At 28.0% G+C, this 21,566-nt stretch overlaps 4 protein-coding genes across 9 annotated transcripts; 2 read left to right on the forward strand and 2 right to left on the reverse strand.

Moving 5' to 3' along the window:
• Window positions 1-1,967: 1,967 nt before the first annotated feature.
• On the reverse strand, window positions 1,968-7,565 carry LOC122516735 (KH domain-containing, RNA-binding, signal transduction-associated protein 3-like). 2 transcript variants are annotated; one of them, XM_043634800.1, is made up of 10 exons: window positions 7,208-7,565; window positions 6,988-7,109; window positions 6,783-6,899; window positions 6,343-6,658; window positions 6,119-6,239; window positions 5,930-6,046; window positions 4,993-5,093; window positions 4,478-4,574; window positions 2,325-2,432; window positions 1,968-2,065 (listed from the first exon to the last, which is right to left on the reverse strand). In XM_043634800.1, exons 1-9 carry the CDS (start codon window positions 7,410-7,412, stop codon window positions 2,360-2,362), a joined length of 1,269 nt encoding a protein of 422 aa, XP_043490735.1. In that variant the 5' UTR covers window positions 7,413-7,565; the 3' UTR covers window positions 1,968-2,065; window positions 2,325-2,359. The 2 variants fall into 2 exon arrangements, with proteins under 2 accessions (XP_043490735.1, XP_043490743.1); XM_043634808.1 differs by lacking the exons at window positions 1,968-2,065; window positions 4,478-4,574 and having other exon boundaries at window positions 2,324-2,432; window positions 7,208-7,563.
• Window positions 7,566-7,858: 293 nt separating this feature from the next.
• On the forward strand, window positions 7,859-11,868 carry LOC122516729 (isoleucine--tRNA ligase, cytoplasmic). Its single transcript, XM_043634786.1, has one exon. It carries the CDS (start codon window positions 8,086-8,088, stop codon window positions 11,860-11,862), a length of 3,777 nt encoding a protein of 1,258 aa, XP_043490721.1. The 5' UTR covers window positions 7,859-8,085; the 3' UTR covers window positions 11,863-11,868.
• A 1,388-nt stretch (window positions 11,869-13,256) lies between these two features.
• On the reverse strand, window positions 13,257-15,686 carry LOC122516745 (transmembrane and ubiquitin-like domain-containing protein 2). 4 transcript variants are annotated; one of them, XM_043634828.1, is made up of 4 exons: window positions 15,585-15,686; window positions 14,511-14,834; window positions 14,140-14,434; window positions 13,257-14,052 (listed from the first exon to the last, which is right to left on the reverse strand). In XM_043634828.1, the coding sequence occupies exons 2-4, from the start codon at window positions 14,806-14,808 to the stop codon at window positions 13,602-13,604; spliced, it is 1,044 nt and encodes a 347-aa protein (XP_043490763.1). In that variant the 5' UTR covers window positions 14,809-14,834; window positions 15,585-15,686; the 3' UTR covers window positions 13,257-13,601. The 4 variants fall into 4 exon arrangements, with proteins under 4 accessions (XP_043490763.1, XP_043490781.1, XP_043490773.1 ...); XM_043634846.1 differs by lacking the exon at window positions 15,585-15,686 and adding an exon at window positions 15,339-15,524; XM_043634838.1 differs by lacking the exon at window positions 15,585-15,686 and adding an exon at window positions 15,235-15,331.
• A 1,163-nt stretch (window positions 15,687-16,849) lies between these two features.
• LOC122516799 (peptidyl-prolyl cis-trans isomerase cyp11) lies at window positions 16,850-21,162 on the forward strand. Of its 2 annotated transcripts, none has more exons than XM_043634937.1 (9): window positions 16,850-17,138; window positions 17,365-17,666; window positions 18,001-18,088; window positions 18,980-19,009; window positions 19,089-19,234; window positions 19,358-19,445; window positions 19,537-19,789; window positions 20,087-20,182; window positions 20,251-21,162. In XM_043634937.1, exons 2-9 carry the CDS (start codon window positions 17,384-17,386, stop codon window positions 20,947-20,949), a joined length of 1,683 nt encoding a protein of 560 aa, XP_043490872.1. In that variant the 5' UTR covers window positions 16,850-17,138; window positions 17,365-17,383; the 3' UTR covers window positions 20,950-21,162. The 2 variants fall into 2 exon arrangements, with proteins under 2 accessions (XP_043490872.1, XP_043490882.1); XM_043634947.1 differs by having other exon boundaries at window positions 16,850-17,124.
• The last annotated feature ends 404 nt before the right edge of the window (window positions 21,163-21,566 follow it).

Genomic DNA, 21,566 nt, shown 5'->3' on the forward strand with positions numbered 1-21,566 from the left:
AAAAGAAGAAGAAGAAGTAGTAGTAAAGAAAAAAGAAAAGAACATTGTATGAAGTACAACACCAGGTGAACCTGAGACATATCTAACTTTGTAATTAAATCTTTAGGCGTAATAATTATGTAAATGTAAGATTAGGCTCCGGCGCGAAGAACGCGTTTCACGGACTTATGTACAGAGTATTCGAATCTTTCTTGTGATATAATCGTACATTATTAAGATATCAATCAAACCGATTCAAAACAAAAAAAAAAATGGCGGATATAAAAAGAAAAGAAAAAAAAAAAAAAAAAAAAGAAAAAAAAAAAGAAGCAAATAACGATTTACTCTACATTCCATGTTTTTTCATAGAAAGAAAGAAAGAAAGAAAGAAAGAAAAAAAAAATAAATAAACCGGTGTTAGCGTGGTCGCGAAACAGTAAGCGAGAGATATAAACAAAAAGTAAATAATAATAAACAGGGAAAAATGATATCCTCTGAACCATCACCACCATTCCCTAAAACCAGCAGCAGCAGCACCATCACCATCACTACCATCACCACTACCACCACTACCACCACCACCACCATCATTCACCCCTTTTTTCTGCGCTCTCGATTAGAATCGTAGGCGCCGATATTTGTGCTCTAAACCTTTCTATCCTCGAACAATTTTATTGTAAAGTATTCGAGCTCAAAGATTTTTATTACAGATTCGCGTTTCGATTCGTATTAAGAAAAAAAGAAAATTGAACACAATTGTTGTGCTGTGAATTTCGAAAATAAACGTTCATACCTTCGATTAACGAACAAACGAAATATTTGTTCGTGACATTTTTCTATGCAGAAACATGCAGTGAATATTTTCTCTCTCTTACTCTCTTTCTTACTCTCTCTCTCTCTTTTTCTCTTTATCTTTATCTTTATCTCTAACGTTGTATAATACCTTGCAATACACAGATTATTATAAAATAATGGCATTTGTTACTCGAAGTACATACGAATATTTTCGAGAATCATCGTAAAAAAAACTCGTCGATCGTGAATCATGAATAAAATCAATGAGAGGAGAGTACACCATTCCAATTTTTAGGGCCACTTCGAAATGGATTATTAGTTAGGAATAACGAGAAAAGAAAAAAGAAGAAAAAAAATATTAAGAAAATGATTAGAAGAAAAGGAAAAGGAGACGTAACACCCCTTTTTTATTTTCACTCGAGATTACCTTAGGCAACTTCGTTAGGATTAAGAGATTCCATAAATTAATACTTATTTATAATCTTTAGAACGGCCGTAGAAAGAGAAAAAAAAAAAAAAGGAAGAAAAAAAAAAAGAGTAAAAAAACAATTTTCTACCAGAATTTCTGTGCCAACCGCAAAAGAAAGAAAGAAAAAAAAAAGAAAGAAATGAGGAAAAAAAAAAACACAAGAAAAATGAAAAAGAATGTTGCAGAACGATTTTGTTTCAAGTTGGATACATCATTCTAATCTTGTAAGATACTCAGATATATCTTTATTAAATATATTTGAATTTTCGTAGTATATTATATTCTGATATTGATTATACAGTTCATTTTTGTATATTGGTGTGAGATAAATAAATAAGGATATTGTTTCTAAACAATTTAAAAATGTCGGATTTCAGATTAGATCCTCTTGAGTGTGTGTTTTTGTTGTTTTTGTTGTTTTTTTTTTTTTTTTCAAAGCAGGCCGAGGACGAAAGATACGAACGAAAAAATGTAATTCACACTGGTAAAACTTAAAGCACACATTTCTATTTAAAAAGACTATGTGTCTCTTTTCTTATATTTCTATTCGATTTTAGTCTTTTATCCTTCAAAATATATATTTTATCTTGAGAGAAAAAAAAAAATAAATATATAAATAAATAAATAAAGTAAATACAATCGAAGAATACAACACCAAATGCTGCTCTGAAGACTTAAAACTCTCCCCTGCTGGACGTGAACACCTAATTTTTAAAAGATACACTTTAAAAAGGAACGTCTTTATTAGTTTTATGCACACTGACACACTTTAACGATGTAATTTTTCTTCATCACGTAATAAACGATGCTGTTTCTTTTTGCCTGTAAAAAGTCTCTCTGGTAATTGTCACATGCGAATAACAAAATGGGAATGAAACACAACGTAGACTTTAAAAAAAAAAAATAAAATAAAAAAAAAATTACCAATAAAATATTATAAATCTTCCCATTAAAATTTATTCGTTCATCGTTATAAGGTTTCTAGTATTTCGATATTTATATAAAATTGATAGATAAAAAAAAAAAAAAAAGAGAAGAAAAAGAATTGAAGCGATAAAATGCATGCAACTTGAATACTCACGTTTGTTTCATCGGGACACCCTACAGCTCCGTGAATCACAGGAGGATCAAAAATATTTCAATCGAGAAGAACGCGTTCCCACGCGAAATTTCGAATTTTCTCATACACCTAAGGGAGATATATTAAAATCGAGATTAGAGATATGCGAATTTGTCAAAAATTGATCTTCCATCACCACCATCATCATCATCATCATCATCATCATCATCATCTATTAAAATGGTTTAGTTTTAAATTCACGTTTTAATTATACGGTCATATTTTTGATTAATGGAAACATGGTCATACGAAAGTTAAAGATTATTTATTGTTATCTCATTAACGATATAGTTTGATGATAGTTTGAACAATAATTGGCAAGGTGTTAATAATTTTCACACGAATTAGGTTTGTAAATCATTTTTCATCCACGTTTTAAGACGACAAAATGTATTAATTAATCATTTGGGTATTATCTTGTATTCATTTTTAAATAGATAGATTATATATATATTTTTTTTGTTTATTTTTATATTATATATGTATTCTGGTTTATGACGATTACATATGTGAAATGAATATTTCATTTTAAAATATTTAGAAATTACACACACACACACGCACACGCACACACTCATTATATTTTATATATATTAATTATTTATGTTATTTTAAATTTTATTCTAAACAATAATTTTTCATGCTTATTTATAGTTCAAATTTTGTACTTAAATGTACTTAAATTATTGTTTTATATTTCCCACGTGTACACTTATCACGTAATTTTTAAATTTGTTTTAATACTATATTTTTTAATATATTTTGAATGAATACTTATTTTTTTTTTTATAATTATTCATATTCATCGTTCAATAATTATTGATTTACTATCATGGTGCTGTATATTATTTTAAGTAGATAATTATCTTATTTAAATTAAATATTTGTATTACTTAGAAATATATGTAATTAATATAATTTTTAATCATCTAAAGTTTTTTTTTTCAATAAGTGGAAAAAAAAAATATGTTTATGTGTGGGACATAAATATTGATCAATATCAATAATTGACCTCTTTCATGAATCACTTATACAAAATCAAGCATGTCTAATAAAAAGAAAATTAAAAAAGAATTAGCAAAATTCGCGATATATTGTATACCGTCTATTATTTTTACTTATTTAAATATTTATCCCTTTTATGACGATAAGCTATTAGTGCACTCCCAATAAAAGAATCGTCATACTAAATTCACAATTTACGCATAACAAAGAAAAAAATCGGCTTAAATTTTCGAAACTCCCATTATGCTCGTGCATTAACTATGCTCGATGAAAATATTAATATTATACCTTTGAATTACTTATTAAATATTATAAAACAATTCATTATCTCTTTTTTTTTAATGCCAACATTAATCATTATAAATCAATCCATAAATAACGGATATGGAATAAATACAATTTAATTGTATTTTGTTTTTTTAAAATAATCTTAAAATAATTTCATTTACTGTCAATGTAAATTAAATTTCTTTGATAAATAATTTGAAAATAGAATTCATGCTGTTGCAAAAAATTATAAACTATTAATACTGTGTAAAGTGATTTTTAAGTATTGCCAAGAGTAGAATTTTCGCTTTGTAACTTGTTATATTAAAAACTTTAAATCTTTTTTTTTATTATTTGATTATACGTTTCATCATATTAATATATTTTTATTTATCCACTGTCCGCGAAATACTCATCTAAAAATGATATAAGGCTTTAATAATAAACGTAGAAGATAAAAAGTAAGTAAAGTAAGATGAATAATAAGAAAGATTAATATGATTTCCATGATTTACAAAATAATAAGAAAAAAATAATGAGTCAAATTGTATTGTAATAACTAAACGTACATTACGTATAAAATATAACGCAAAGTCTTAATTTTTCCTTATCATAATTTTATGATATAAGTTTTATGTTTTCGTTTAAATAAAAGCCGATCTAGTATATGCTCGTTTATGGGTTTCTAATTATACGCCATATCATAGATTAGGGTATATTAAGAAAATAACACGTCTATGGTTTAGGGCTATGAAACAATAATGTTAAAAAAAATAATATTTCTTAATTGATGAATAATTTTAATTCGAGAAGAAAATTAAAAAACTTTTGCAGATGTTTACTTGGAAGGTCGTGTGTATGGAGCGCTGCGATATCGCGAACTCGAGCCTGACGTTGTTGTAGTCTTGTATGACTTCCATGCGCGGCTTGTTGTATCCTCTGCGAATTTTACGGATTTATGTACTTCAATTATTAATAGGTTTTATCGGGCGGGAATTCATTATTTTAACAAAAATGTCCCGTAGAGGTATTGATTATACATTTATCCACGATCATCCACATTTTAATTTTAAATTTTTCTTTATGCGTTTCATCAATTTATTAAGATGTTAAAGTTCTTTTCATTTATTTTTCATTGTTAACGTATTGACCAATACGTATATTGATAATTGTGATTTTATAAGGATCGATCATTAATTTTATTATAGCAATTATCAACGATTACTATTTTTATAAGTATTTTCCACAGTTCATCAACTTTACGCTGATCACCTAAATGATGCTTCATCATAAAAAAAAAAAAAATAAAAGCATAAAGACATCATCAGAGAGTTTAATGTGAGAAATATATTCTTACCTGGATACTCTGCCATTTCGTAATAATCATGTGATGTATGTGGCACGGGTTCTTCTTCGTATTCGTAGGTAGTATATCTCGAAGTAGGATACATGTCGTCACTGAATGATATTAAAACAAAACAAAAACAAAACCTTTATCGATCGTTTTTTAAAAGAAAAATTATTCGCGGAACTACCGATAATAGTTTTTATTAAACTTTCTTTTATAAAAACACATTTATTCATCGCATTAAAAGAAATCTTTGAATAAATGCAAGGAGTACTGAAAATCACGATACAAGTCGAAAGAACTTGATTCCTCGTACAAAAGTAAATGGAAAATTTAGAATGACAATATTTTATACGAGGCTTTGTTTTCAAAAAAATCAACTATGAAATTTTGTCAAGTACACAACGAATGGGTTTTTTCATATTTACAAACAATATCGTGACTTCCTATAGATTGCTTACTATACTAAATTCAAATAATACATTTATTTATTTAGATTATAAATTGTTGTAATTGCTTCCCACTTTGTCTTAAACAAAATGTTGCTCGTTACAGATTACAGAAGCATGAATCGCTGATATCTTTCAAGTCTTCGCTTCTTCAAGCATCAATATAATCTTATGTCTCAATTCATCTATTCATGTTCATGAATACAAATAAAACATCCAAGTATAAAAAAACCTATTCAATCAATTCTTATTGCCTATCAAATTCATGCATATTTGACGGACTTTCATAGCTGATTTTCTCGAATATAAAGAACTTTATTTTTCCAAAATAACTAACCTGTAAAATGACTAACCCTGTACATATCTAGAGAGTATAAGATAAACTGCTGTATGTAGCAAAATACCTGAACTAAGTTAGATAAAATGAACACAGTGGATTCTAAAGTAATTTTCGCTTGGAAAATTATCTTCGGGTTCTGATCATGAACTGTACATACCTTGCAGTCGACGTATAATGACGATCTGCATATCGAGTATTTGTTGTCGAAGATGGATGATATTCATAATCATGTGTTCCTACGCGATTATTTAAAGGCGGAGTTGGAGTCTCATAGCTTTAAAAAGAAATATATTTTTAAACGTTTCCATTACTATTTATTAGAAATAATGTACATGTTAACATTTACCCATAACTCTGATCCATGGCAGCTCGTGCACGGTCTAATATTGAAAAAATTTTAGTCTTTGCAGGCATTGGTCGAGAGATGGGTCCACGATTGGAGGGTGGAGGAAGAACAGGCGCTGAAACTGATTGAAAAGCTTACAAAATTTGTGGTTAACAGTAATTCTCCATTTTAAGGATGTAAGAGATGTTAATATAAATGTAATATCTTTTATTAAAAAAACAAACCTCTTGATGATCTTGGCAGCGTTGGCCTGGAAGTAGGTCTAAGAATACCACTTGCTGCAGGAGGAACACCTCTAATAGAAGGTCTTCTGTCTTCTGCGACTGTTGAATCATCGGCCATGCTAAGTTCCATTTCTCGCATTTGTTCTTGCCGTATATTGTCGTTATTATCTGGAATTAAATACTTGCGAACCTCTGCAAGTGCAAATGCTATACGAGCATATGCTTCAGCTGGTGGTGCTAATGCTGTTATTTCTACATGTAAGTCATCCGACAGATGAGCATATTTTGGATCCAAGGACATACGACATTCTTCTTCCTGGAATAAATCATTGCGCTTTTAATTTATTTAACAATAAACAGTAATAATAAGTATCATCGTTATCAAAATATCTTAAGTAAGTGCAAATATAGTCATTTGAGTGTGATATAAGCAAGTATACCTTCTGTCGATCTTTCATCGACCCTCTTCCTAAAACTGCCATCTTGCACAGTGTTTCTTCTTGTAAACGTTTCATAGAATTTCCCTTTGGTCCCAATAGTTTTCCGACAAAATTAAACTACAGATAAAATGCAATAACATGTTAATAGAGAATTTATTTTGTAAATGTTAACTAGCTCAAAACATATTGATACGATATAATCCACCTTTGGATGTTCGCGAACAGGAACCAAGACTTTAACAGAAATGCGTATTGGTTTCTCACGATAAATATCTACATATTTTGGATCTCTTAATGGCTTTCCAATAGCTTGAGTTTTTTGTATTTCTAAAAATTAACAAAAAATGTTTTATCAAACTCTAATTTCTATGTAATCTGTCTATGTGAAATACTTTTCTAAACAGTTTGAATAAATGAATTCTTACCTTGATCAATCAAGCGAGTTGCATTGGGCCATTTTTGCGAATCCAATTCGACTTTTTCTTGCAAAAGTTCTCGTACATATTCCCCGGCCTTATCAACTTGATGATCCTTTTCTTCTCGGTCTTTTTTCATCGACAAATTAGAATTATTTTCTGGGGATTCCTCTCGATCGTGCTGATAATCTCCATTACTTGACCTATCTGTCATTATTCTATATCGTAGAAAATATAGAATAAAATAATGCTCTGAATTTCTTTCAGTACGTGACGAGATTAATAATCACGAATTCTAAAAGATTTATGCGTAAAACAACAATAACACAATGGCTGTCTCAGGGTGATCAAACTTAACACATTCAATACCACTCAACACACTTCTGTATAGACATAACGCGCTTGCGCACTTTCTAACCCAACACTTATTTTTTACTTTTTCTTCGTATAGTACGCTACAATCATTTTCTAACTTATATGCTTATATACGAAATTTACTGTTAAAGGGCATAAAAAATGTTACTAAGCATTTAAAATAAATTTTACACGTAATTAAATCTTTCGCATGAATTTGCCTATTGGTGTAACGAAAGATTTCTTCCTAAAGGTTCATGTGGATACGTCGACATTTAACCAATCAAATCAAGAGATAGTTTCTATTTAGATCATTCTTTTCATTTGGTTGCACTGTTTACGAAAATTCTATTAATGAGTACAGTACCGTAATCTTACCTGCCGTGTACATTTATAAGTTTTACATTTCTTTTGCGGTTCCATGTTACGCGATTAAATGCATGAGTTCATAACCCTACGAAATTTCATGATAACGTTTTGTAACAGACGGTGAATAATTAAAGGCTTAAGGTGTATCAAAAGATCATTTAAAAATGATTGAAAAATTATCAGAAACAATTAATTTTTCGAAAGAAGAAGAAATTATTTTAGAATTATGGCAGAAATTGGATGTATTCCAAAACAGTTTAAAAATGTCAAAAGGTAAGCCGAAATATTCATTTTATGATGGTCCACCTTTTGCAACTGGTTTACCTCATTATGGACATATACTTGCTGGAACAATAAAGGATATTATAACAAGGTATGCTCATCAATGTGGGCGTCACGTTGAAAGGAGATTCGGATGGGATACACATGGTTTACCCGTTGAATTTGAAATAGATAAAGCTTTGAATATCAAAAGTCCAGATGATGTTGCTAAAATTGGTATAGAAAATTATAATAAGGAATGTAGAAGTATTGTAATGAGATATGCTACAGAATGGGAGAAAATAGTTGGTAGAATTGGTAGATGGATAGATTTTAAAAATGATTATAAAACATTGTATCCATGGTACATGGAATCTATATGGTGGGTTTTTAAGGAATTGTACAACAAAGGATTTGTTTACCAAGGTGTCAAAGTAATGCCATATTCTACCGCATGCAATACACCTCTGTCGAACTTTGAATCTGGACAAAATTATAAAGATGTTGTAGATCCATCCGTAGTAGTCGCATTCCCTTTAAAAGATGAACCGGGTGTATCTATTCTAGCATGGACAACTACTCCTTGGACTTTACCCAGCAATCTGGCATTGTGTTGTAATCCTGCTTTCGAATATATAGAAGTTAAGGATAATAAATCTAATAATATTTATATTTTATTAGAATCTTCTTTAAATCTTATTTATAAATCTAAAGATCTTTATACCATATGCGGAAAAAGAAAAGGATCAGATTTAAAAGGAAAACAATATCAACCACTTTTTCCATACTTTGCTCGATTACAAGAAAAAGGTGCTTTTGTAATATTAAATGATAATTATGTTACTTCAGAAAGTGGAACTGGAATTGTACATCAAGCACCTTATTTTGGAGAAGATGATTACAGATGTTGTTTAAATGCAGGCGTTATAACGAAGGATCAAGAAATTATATGTCCTATTGATAGTAGCGGTTGCTTTACAGATCCAGTTCATGATTTTAAAGGAAAATATGTAAAAGATGCGGATAAGGATATTATAAAATATATTCAAGCTAATAACAGACTAGTTCATAGTGTTCCAGTTAAACACAGTTATCCATATTGTTGGCGATCTGATACGCCATTAATTTATAAAGCTGTACCATCATGGTTTATTAGGGTCGAAGCAATAAAAGACAAATTATTAATAGCCAACGCTGATACTCACTGGGTGCCAGATTACGTCAAAGATAAGAGATTTGGAAATTGGTTGCGAGATGCTCGAGATTGGGCAATTAGTAGAAATAGATATTGGGGTAATCCTATACCTTTATGGATTTCTGAAGACGGTCAAGAAGTTGTATGTATTGGAAGTATTGAAGAATTGGAAAAATTAACTGGTACAAAAGTGTCTGATATTCATAGAGAAAATATAGACAATTTGACTATTCCATCTGCACGGCCAGGACATCCACCATTACGACGTGTACCAGAAGTATTTGATTGTTGGTTTGAATCTGGTTCAATGCCATATGCACAAATGCATTATCCATTTAAAGATCCAAAGAACTTTGAAGAAAGTTTTCCTGCAGACTTCATAGCGGAAGGCATTGATCAAACTCGAGGCTGGTTCTATACCCTTCTTGTTATATCTACTGCACTTTTTGGTATAGCACCATTCAAAAATCTTGTTGCCAGTGGTTTAATTTTAGCATCTGACGGACAAAAGATGTCTAAACGTAAGAAGAATTATCCTGATCCGATTGAAGTTGTTAACAAGTATGGCGCAGATGCTCTCAGATTGTACTTAATCAATTCACCCGTTGTTAGAGCAGAAAATTTAAGATTCAAAGAAGAAGGTGTCAGAGATATAGTAAAAGATGTGCTTCTTCCTTGGTATAATGCATTTAGATTTTTAATGCAAAATATTGAAAGATTTGAAAGAGAGGAAAAAACTAAATTTGTGTATAAGGATATATCTAATAATTGTTCTAACAACATAATGGATAAGTGGATAATATCTTTCACACAAACACTACTGAAATTTCTTCAACAAGAAATGCGAGCATATAGACTATATACTGTAGTGCCTCGTTTAATTAAATACATAGATAATCTTACAAATTGGTATGTTAGAATGAACAGAAGGCGAATAAAAGGTGAAAGTGGTACTATTGATTGTCAGAATGCATTAAATACTTTATATTGTGTACTTTACACAATGGTGAAAATTAATGCACCTTTCACTCCATTTTTAACGGAGTTTATGTTTCAACGTTTGTCAAAACTGCTTCCACCTGATTCTAATGCTAATATGGATAGTGTTCATTATCAAATGATTCCTAATCCTTATATTCATTTAATTGATGAAAGTATTGAAAAATCAGTATCCTATATGCAAACTATTATTGAGTTAGGCAGAATTGTAAGAGATAGAAAAACTATTCCTGTTAAATATCCTTTACCAAATATTGTTGTTATCCATCAAGATAGCAATGTTTTGAAAGATATTGTTTCATTAAGATCATATATACTTGAAGAATTAAATGTAAAAGAATTAATAACCACAACAGATAAAGAAAAATATGGAGTAACTTTACGTGCCGAACCTGATCATAAAGTATTAGGTGCCCGTTTAAAAGGAGAGTTTAAATCAATTACACAAGCAATTAAAGAATTGTCAGATGAACAGTTACAACAATTTGTAGCTTCGAAGGAAATTACAGTACAAGGTCATAAGCTTGGCGAGGGTGATTTACGCTTGATGTTTAATTTCACTGGTCCGATGGCTGAAGAACTTTCTAAACAATATGAGGCCCACAGTGAAGGAAATATATTGATTCTTCTAGGAATTACACCCGATGAAAGTATGCAAAATGAAGGAGTAGCAAGAGAAATAATTAATAGGGTACAGAAATTAAGAAAGAAAGCTCAATTGGTGCCATCCGATGAAGCCATTGTTTATTATGAAATTCCAGATGTGAGTAGTAATTTAGCTAAAGTTATTCTCAGCCATAAAGAGTTTATTGAAAGTGCAACTAAAACTCCTCAAAAAAATATATCTGAATTGTCAAATAATAATAATATTATTCTGGAAGAAATGCAAAATGTTAAAGGCGTAGATATGAAACTTATACTTGTTAAAAGTAAAATAGAAAGCGCATGTAAAAATAATACAACAGATGTCGAACCATTTTCAAAATACGCTAATATCGAATTAATTAATATAAAACCAAGATTTGGTGCTATCAATTCTGCAGGTACAATTTTGTTAGAAGTAGAAACAGTTGGAACTACAACTTTAATTTCGTATGAACAATTAAAACAAAATATAGATATTATATTTGGAATTTATGGAGTAACTTATGACCTATACGTTGATGGAAAGTTACTTACAGACAATACAGATATTGCTTCATTAAATAAAAAAACTATTCAAGTAGTTAAAACTGGCTCTCCAGTAAGTCATTCAATAGTTGACTGTAAAGCTCCTAAATGTCATTTCATTAATGTAATTAATGATACTAGAAAAGCTACTATACTTTTAGAAAATCCTCAGGGAAACTTTACATTGAATATGCTTACATTGAAACAATATATACAAGCTTTATTTAAATCAAATAATAATGTATTTACACTTCCAAATGTATCGTCAATATTAGATTTACATACTAAAACAATAAATATTAGTCATCCTACTTAAAAATAATATAACTTGAAAAGGTACAAATGATATAAATTATTCAACTATTTGATTTATTTAACAAAAAATATTGTTATCATTTAAAAAATTATAACCAATTTATTTATATTTATATATAATTATCATTTCGCATCATATTTTTTCTATTCTTTTCAAATAATTAAAAAATGATAATTGCCTATATTATTATATACCATCTATTGTCATACATTATCATGTATTTATTCTATTCACAAAACTATTTATGTAATACTTTGTAAAACATGGTAAGATAAGAAAAAAAATAATTTCTTTATAAGGAAGCATGAATAAATAAACAAGGCATTAATAATATGTGAGTAATTGATTTAAAATCCGTAACATTTTAATTTACGAAATAAATAAACCTTTGTTCGTATCATATTGAATAATAACATTTTTCAATGTTTTTTTGCAACATATTTCTCATACAGCACATGAATCTAAAAAAGATGTATAAAATGTTGTATAGATTTTTATTATGTTTTAATAACACAGTCCAATAATATAAGAAATAATTACATAATTGATAACTTTATTTTTTAATAGTTTACAAAATTATAATAGAATCATTATATCGTGTATTATTTTTTTATTATAAATGTTTTCCAATAAACAATTATACATACTTCGCTTTAATTGCATCAATATTAAGTCAAAATATGTCATAAAAGAAAAAATATTTGACTGTATTAAACACATAAAGAAGATATTTCATATACCATGTAATATATTTTAATATGTAAATAGATCATTTCCATTTTTATAAAGTGAGAAATAACTAAAAAGTTACTGTTAAAATCAAGATTATGGTAATTTTGTTATTTCTTTTATAATAAGAATAGTACTATTATATTAGTTGAAATGTGATTATGATTCATGTTTAAAAAGCAAAATGAAATATATCTTAATTATTTCACTAATAAAGGGTCTTATTACATGCATTTGGATTACTTCAACTTGCAAATATATTCGCATTAGAAATAACTGCAACATAAGATTAATAGATATGCTTTTTTAATGCTCATACTTAACTGTGACATATAATAAGAATATGTATATTTTATATAATTTATTTTTTTTCTAATTGTATTATTAATACATTTATATTAATACATTTATTATTAACACATTTAATGATCATTAAAACAAGCCAAATGCTTGTAATAATTTTCTATAAATGTATTTATAAATTAAAAATATTTTTTGAAAAATGATAATCCAATATATCTGATTAGTATATTAAAAATAATAATTATATTAATAAATACATAACAGTAAATAAAGAAATAATAACATAAAGCACCTGTATACAACCATACTCTATTTTCTTGGTTGCCGATCTTCTTCATAAAATAATTAACATTTTTTATTTATTGAAATGTTCGACTTTTTTGTTTTTTTTTTCTTTAGAGATTATCAGTAATCATTAAAGCTGATGAATAATTCAATATAGATGTCATATCTTACTACATATCATACATATATATTAATCACTTGTTTGAGTTTTTATTCTATTTTTTTTTTCAGCAAAGTTACTTGCAAGCTATTAGAAAAATCACATTTTTTTTATATGTTTATTCGTTATACCGATGATGTTTCTGCATAAATCAATAAGTAATACGAGTGCTGAAAGTCCATTCTTGTTACTTATCAATAATAATTATGATCAGTAAAATTTGTTTGCACAATTATCTGAATAATAAGGTTGTAATATCAATTCATTCGATGTTTCTAATGCTATCTTGATCAGGAAAAAAATTGCTAAACAAAGGAACTGTAAATATTGCAGTGAGTGCATATAATACAATTGTAGCAGTTGCAGTAAAAAATTGAGCATAATGATAACGAGAATACCAAGCAAGACCCAAAATAAGAGCCAAAATGCTCATTAAGAGCCTGCTTAAATCCCATTCATTATGTACTGAGCTGATTCCATTACCCGCAGGGAGATCTTGAAAAGTCTGTGTATTAAAATAAATTGATGAATCATCCAATGTATGAGGCCGTGATGATGTTGTAGCTGGCCGTGGTTGATGTACTAAACAATGAACTACACAATGATTGTAAAGACCACATCGTTCTAGTGTTTGACTATCTGGTTGAAGCACTTGACCTTTAAATACTAAGCGCACCAATTTTTGCGAATCAAGTTCTACTTGAAAATGTCGTCTGAAAAATATAACGAATAAACAAAGATATTTCTTTTTTCATCATATTCACTTATAATTATTATTATTACAAATAAATACGATGTACCTTTTGAAGTCTCCAAGCATTTCCTTAAGACTTCCTGTCACAACTTTCTGATCGTCATTTATGAATTTTAGTTTTATACTAATTTCATTAGCATTGGCAGTTGACAAATTGTCAGATGGGCATTCTGTACTAGTACACACCGACTCTGTTATGTTAGATTCACCTGTAGAACTTTCTTTATTAGGTTTTTCTAATGCTATTGTCTCTTCATTATTAAAGGAATCCATAGTTTCAATGAGAATCTCTTCAGAAGTTGTAGGTTCTGGTACTCTACGTAATGCTGGAGTAGTAGCATCTAATAGAAATAAATTAAATATTAAATAATAAATATTTAATATACATATTGCTGGCATATAAATGATATTTAATACCTGTAACAGATGTTTCTGGACAGCTTGATTCTGAATGATTATTTTCAGTAGTATTAGTTTCTATAGAATCTTCTTCTGATATTTCCAAATTACGAGATTGATTAAGAGTATTGGTGTTTTGACTTGCTCTTAGTTCTGTAATGCTTGTGCGTGTTCGATGTTGTAATATAAGTACTGTGCGTATTATTGGTTGATCAGCAATATTTGTAGAACACCATGCAAACCAAGCCACCAATATGATACTCAAAACAATAAAAAAATCTGTAACTTCATCGCCAACACCTTCTATTAAAGACATTTTGTTTAATTTAATCTGTAGGAAACCTATAAAAAAATATAATTCATAAGTATTATAATTTATCAATAATAAAATTTTATGAAATATTTGCAATTAAAAAAATTAAAGCAAAAAATAAAAGTCGAATACGATTGTGCGTTTAATACAATACAAAAAGCTGCATTTATATATCTATAATAATTAAAATAATTTATAAAAATAATTAAACGAACTTTCCATTAGTTCAAGTCATTTTCTTTTCTTATGCAATGTAATTGCTATTAAAGGTTAAATGTCCTACGTAGAATTTTTATAAATCTTTGCAATATGGAAAAATATTAATAGAAAATTGAAAAATAAATAAACAATTTCTATCAAAATTTTCTTTAAAAAGAGAACAAATAAAAGTAAAATGAAGAAAATTTGATTTAAATTTTAAATACCTACACGTTATAATAATATTTTAAATTACGTACTACTAAATTAACACTTTTCTTTATCCTCGTTTAAGAGTTTGTTTTTAATGCTAACGAAGTAAATAGAAAAAATACCTTTCTTATATTAATTTATAATAAATTATAACCAAATTAATACAATAAAAAAATATAGTTGACAAAGCTATAAATATCGCATCCATAAACATATGTGCATGACGCAGTAGCTAATGACAAGCAGCGACATTATATTATTTAACAAACAAGCTCATGGCTGTTATTGTTAATCATTATTAATACGAGAAAACAATAAACCTGTGAAAAAATGCCGTATGTAACATAAGGATAACAGCGTAAACTTACGTATCTATTTACAAACTGTTTAAATAATTATTTTAAGAAATAAGTAATCATCTTCGACAATGTGTTTATATGTTTGATAATTTATATATTTGAAGATTGGTACTTATTTAACAAATAATATACTAGAGACATTGGAAAGGAAAATACGTATACGAATATATTTACTGTATATACTCGCGGCATCGATATCTCTTAGCTTACTTTTCATTTGTGCAAAACATGTAGTGTTTTAACTAAAGTTACTAGAAAAATATATTCGAGAAATTATTTTCTCTATTACCGATATTAATAATATAAATCAATTACTTTGTTACTGCATAATATTATCTTTTTTTTTTGTTTTTTTTTTTAATAAACCACGAAGTTTAATTAAAGGAACAATAATAATATGGTACGTATATTTTATTTGAATAATACATACATTATATTATATAATGTAACGTTTTTAAAAGCAACTGTTTTTATCTGGATAAATATCGTTGGTAATTTGATACCGGATGAAAGATTATATTTCAAATAATATTTGTCAACGTAGGACAATACAGTCGTTATTTATAAATATGATTATTTTGAAAAATATCAAATGTTAAATATTAAATGATTTCGAATACAAACGAATTTTAATGTGAACTTTAATCAAGCGTAAGTTTATATAAACGATAAAAAATGAATTTTTAACAGATAATAAATTAATTTACTGTTGAATTTCAACGCTCCAACATATTTCTTAATTTTGTATTTATAAGTATAAATAATTCAATTGTTTTATATTAATTTGCACTATGTGTTAAAAAAGTGCTTATATAGAAAATATTTGTATTATAATTTAATACAATTGGATAGTAATAAATTATATTTTATTATTATCCAATATTTTTTAATTGTAACATACCTTTAATTACATTAACATTACCTGATAATTACGAATTGAAGCAGTTCATGCAGCAACTAAATATAAATTCTACGAATAAAAAAGCGAGATTTAAAATGTCATGCTATTTTTTGATATTTACAAAGATATTTCTTTTCTATTAATTAATAGTGGAACAAAGAATAGAAATAACTTTTCCTTAACACAGTTCTAAACAAATTGAATTGAAGATAAGAGCTAGTACCAGTTTGTCCATCAACGTCATTGGTAGAGATCACAACCAATACAATAGTGCCAATATTAAGAACACCAGGGATTTCGATTTATAGTCTTATTCTCCTGTAACTACATGACAATTGCGTGAAATATTCTCGGTGAAAAAATAATTCGGTGATACTATCCTCTTTTCGACACGAAGTACAAACTATTATAATTTCCTCTTTCCATTCCTCCATACTTTCGATGGTGATCCATTGAAGTTTCGTTTTAACAAATTCGAGTAGTTCTGAAGTATTATTAATAAATAAGTGATATTGTCTAAGTGTATCATAAAAACTTATTAAGTTTAGATATATAGACGATATTTATCGTATTAATTCTTGATATAACCGTACTTATTTAGCAACCATTTTTCAACAGTCTGCCACGTTTATAACGCTTAACGCTTAGGTATAATTTTAGGTGTACGTGTTTTTCTCTGATTTAAGTTAATATTTAGAATAGAAATAAATGAATAATTGGATGATGCAATTGTTGTAATATATTAAATATTACATACAATTATTGATTATTTATTAAAAAATAACACAATAAATTTCTTTTATTTATTTAATTAAATATTTATTAAAACAACGTATATATTTTTGTACTGATATTTAAATTTAAATTAATATTATTTGTATTTTTTAGGATAGAAAAAAGAAACATCATGGTGAATGTCAATCCAAGAGTTTTCTTTGACATAGAAGTAGGCGGTCTGCCTATGGGTCGCATAGTTTTTGAACTCTTTGCGGATGTATGTCCTATGACATGTGAAAATTTTCGTGCCCTATCTACCGGTGAAATGGGAGTTGGACAAACAACTGGAAAACCGTTGCATTATAAAGGAATTGTATTTCATAGAGTTGTAAAAGATTTTATGATTCAAGGTGGTGATTTTGTAGTAGGTAATGGTACTGGAGGAGAATCTATCTATGGTGGTACATTTGCAGGTAAAAATATTAATGAAATTTAATATATACAATGTTATACGCTTGTCAACATGTTTTACATAATAATTTGAACCGTTCGCAAGCCAAAACGATAACTTCTTTTAGAATATTATAGAATTTTAGTGTGTTATATAATAGATATTGAATTTGTTTTATATTTAAAGTAAACTTCCTTATTAATTAGGCTTAACATCGCTAAATGACAACAATTAATATAATCATTGAATGATGTGAATGATATGACAATTTATACAATTTTTCCTAATTAAAAATAGATATTTTTATCTCTCACTTTTTCTCTTCCTCCCTTTTATTAATGATATTATTTTTACAGATGAAAATTTTATTTTGAAGCATGTTAAACCATTTTTATTATCAATGGCTAATCGTGGCAAAGATACAAATGGATCACAATTTTTTATGTAAGTAAAAATATTAATATTTGCATGTATATGTAATTTTCTTAATAGATTATTTCATTATAGCATACAAAATGGTATTGTAGACTATTCCTTTATTAGATACTACAATATGTTCTGTATAGTTAGTAAATCTAATTACTTCATATTTATAAATTATAGATATTACATAAATAATTTGAAAATTAACTATTCAATTACTAACAGTGTTTGTTGGTGAAGCTGTTCTTTGTGTGTAGTAATTTACCGAATATAAAAAAAGTTGTTTTTATACGATGACGTATACTAAATTCAATGAAATAATTGAAAAAAGAAATTTAATGTCTTTCTATATTGTTCTAATCCTATAAATGTTACCAAAAAATTCACTTATACATATAGTGTATTCTTGTTATTTATCTATTAAGATTGTTTTTGCATGTTACTATTAATATTAAGGAACAATTTCAATGGAAATTTATGATATTTTAAGTAAATGAAAAAAAATATCATCTATGTTAGTTGATGGTGGTGATACCAGAGATCCAATGGGAATTAAATTAAATACAAATAGCTGGGAAAATTGTTATAGTTATAAAAAGTAATGCCAAAAAAAAAATATCAAACAAATAAGAATAAAATGGATATTTTATAATTTTAAGTTTTATCATATTACTTATATTATTCTAATAAGAAATGTGGTATTTGAAACATTTCATTATTACACATAGGACTTGCAGAGAATCTTGAAAAGAATAGTGGTAACATTAAATGTGAAAGAATGAATAACTATAGCCATGTTTTTGTGTAGTCATGAGGGAAGGGTCTGCACACCACTACTACAACACAATGACCACTGAACGCTGGCTCTTTCTGTTCATCTCTCATCACCTTAATCATATTTTGTTGTTGTAGTACAACACAACCAGCGCCTCACCTCGACAAGTAAGTAAATAACAAAAGAAATGATTACAAAATTATTATACTGTATGGATTTTTAATGAACTTTTCATTAAATTAACAGTGTCCACGTCGTTTTTGGAGAAGTAGTGTCTGGCCAGGAAGTTGTTATGCACATTGAGGGATTACCGGTTGATCGTATGTCCCGTCCATTACAGGATGCTAAGGTTGTGAACTGTGGAGAATTAGTATTGAAAACTAAAAGTAAAGGTCAGTAATATAAATTTTTATCAAATTTCCAAATGTATTATTTTTATGTATAGAAGAAGATAATAACGAATTTTTATTATAATAATCTTTTAATAAATTAATAATGTACATTTTTTCTTGCAGGAAAAAAACATGAATCAAAGCGTAGCTCTTCGGAATCAGATTCTGATTCTCATGTAGAGAAAAGCAAGAAAAAGAAAAGCAAAAAGAGGTATAGAAAAATTCGCGTATTAATTCTCTTTATTATTGTAACTTAAATAATTCTTCTATATTTTGTGTATCATTATATGTTTACGCTTTAGTAAGAAAAGAGCTAAATCAGAAGATGGCGAAATCCATAATTCAAACGAAGACGAAAATGATAAGCCTCATCCACTTGTATCTGTTACAAAAATCGATCCCGACGAGATACCCGAGGTTCCTGCAAATAAATTTTTATACAGAGCTGGACCTACCAACAATGCTAATCAAAAAGAATTTCGACAACATTTTGGCAGGGAACGCATAAGATTACGTAGAAAAACTGGACGTGTATTTAAAGGGCGTGGTGTATTTGTAGGTATCCCTAACTTTAAGCCTAAAAATATTTTACAATAATTCACCTCGTGCCATTCTTTCTAATAATCTGTTTTATGCTACTAATCTATAAATTAGGAAAACGATCTATGCTTTCTTCTTCGATGTTTATAGTTATACAGATGAATGGGTGAATTTGTAAAAAGGAACAAAGTATTCGCTTTTCAAATGATTGAATATTTGTATAAAAGGACTTAATGCCAATTCCATCATAAACATTAAATTAAACAAATTAATAATTCATAAATTGTTACATATAATTTTCACAAATTTCAGCGTTATCACACTCCTTCGCGAAGTCGCTCCAGAAGTGTAACTCCACCACATTGGAAACAAGCACAAAATCGTACGATCAAATTACACGAATTTCAGGTATGTCTACGCAAACTGTGACATTTAATAAAAGATTAATTATTACATTTAATCAAATTTTATTTAAGAAAATGGAAAAGGAACGATTAAAAAAGGAAGAAGAAGGAGGCGGCGGCAAACCTGAAGGCGATAAAACAGATAAGTTTGAAGAACGAGTTGATAATGATAATTACTTAATGGAAAAATTTGAAAGTAGCGCGTGTATACCCGAACATTTAGAAAATAAAGAAAATGATCAAGTGGAAGAAAAGAACGCTACGAATGAAAGTGTCCAAGAAAACGAGGATAATGTAAATAAAAATGTGGATATTAATGATTTGACATCGACCGATAAACTAGATACGAAACGTAAAAATGAAAAATCTGTGAAACATGAAACTAGTCGGTTCGATAGATACGATTCAAGAGATAGAAGCAAGAGGCGCGGTAGTAGACGATCTAGATCAAGAGGTCGTCAAAGATCAAGAGATAGAGATTATGATCGTAGATCTAGTCGCGATAGAAGAAGCAGGAGAAATTATTCTCCTCGTAGACGTGATTCATACAGAACTAACAGATTTGGCAGAGATAATTATAGATATTATGATAGACGTAATGATTACAGAAGAGGTACGTCTAATGCACAACATGACACAGATGGAAATACATCTTATTTTAATAGAGATAAACCAAAGAAAAATCAGAATGTTTCTGATTCTGTGGATCAACCAAAATTTAAACGACATTCACGTTCAAGCAGTTCCAGTAGTCAGCATACTAAAGAATAAATCATTTTTCTTTTTAATCTCTTTTCACACTGGCTCAAAAACGAATACAAAATAATAGTACGAGGGGGAGAGCTATATACCTCTTCATAAAAATAAATCTTATATTATAATGTTTTCTTAATTCTGTATTTGTAATAAGAGTCATGCACATTTTTTTCGTCTGGATCTTGGTAAATTACATAATAAAAATAAGTACTATTTTTTGGCAAGTTACTAGGTTTTTGTGTATTTATTTAAAATCCTCACTTTGACACTTATTTCATTTGTTGTTGTTATTATAAATTAAATTAATAAAACATTATTCTCTTTCGTTATGTTATAAACGTTGTGAGAAAACCGTTTGAAAGGATAAAATAATAAATGTTAATATTTTTAATAGAATCATTTGTATTCATACATTAAACATGATTCATAATTGCCATTACTAATAAATTTTCAACTTTTTTTTTTTATAATGCTTTATTGCATATTCTTATAAGCAGAGAGATTCCTAAAAATAATTATTAATTATGTACAGATCATCTGATTTTGAGCATTGACTAATAATGCAATATGTAATATCCTATAATTATTACATATTTACAGATTAAGAATATCTATTGTAAAAGAAGCGATTC

The sequence above is a fragment of the Polistes fuscatus genome, unplaced genomic scaffold, assembly GCF_010416935.1.
Source record: "Polistes fuscatus isolate 324 unplaced genomic scaffold, CU_Pfus_HIC Scaffold1, whole genome shotgun sequence".
Classification (NCBI taxonomy): Eukaryota; Metazoa; Arthropoda; class Insecta; order Hymenoptera; family Vespidae; genus Polistes; species Polistes fuscatus.

Bases quoted from the DNA above. Each gene is read 5' to 3' on its own strand.
- LOC122516745 (XM_043634819.1), bottom strand. The intron at 14,435-14,510 runs GTATTAAATATC...TATTTCTATTAG, and splicing joins TCCAGAAACATCTGTTACAG to ATGCTACTACTCCAGCATTA. The intron at 14,053-14,139 runs GTACATCGTATT...TATATTTTTCAG, and splicing joins ATGCTTGGAGACTTCAAAAG to ACGACATTTTCAAGTAGAAC.
- LOC122516735 (XM_043634800.1), bottom strand. From the start codon at position 7,412: ATGACAGATAGGTCAAGTAATGGAGATTATCAGCACGATCGAGAGGAA. The intron at 6,659-6,782 runs GTATACTTGCTT...GATTTATTCCAG, and splicing joins CGATGAAAGATCGACAGAAG to GAAGAAGAATGTCGTATGTC. The intron at 2,433-4,477 runs GTAAACATCTGC...TATCTCCCTTAG, and splicing joins CCATACACACGACCTTCCAA to GTGTATGAGAAAATTCGAAA.
- LOC122516729 (XM_043634786.1), top strand. From the start codon at position 8,086: ATGATTGAAAAATTATCAGAAACAATTAATTTTTCGAAAGAAGAAGAA.
- LOC122516799 (XM_043634937.1), top strand. From the start codon at position 17,384: ATGGTGAATGTCAATCCAAGAGTTTTCTTTGACATAGAAGTAGGCGGT. The intron at 18,089-18,979 runs GTAAGTAAAAAT...TTGTTGTTGTAG, and splicing joins AATGGATCACAATTTTTTAT to TACAACACAACCAGCGCCTC. The intron at 19,790-20,086 runs GTAGGTATCCCT...CACAAATTTCAG, and splicing joins TTAAAGGGCGTGGTGTATTT to CGTTATCACACTCCTTCGCG.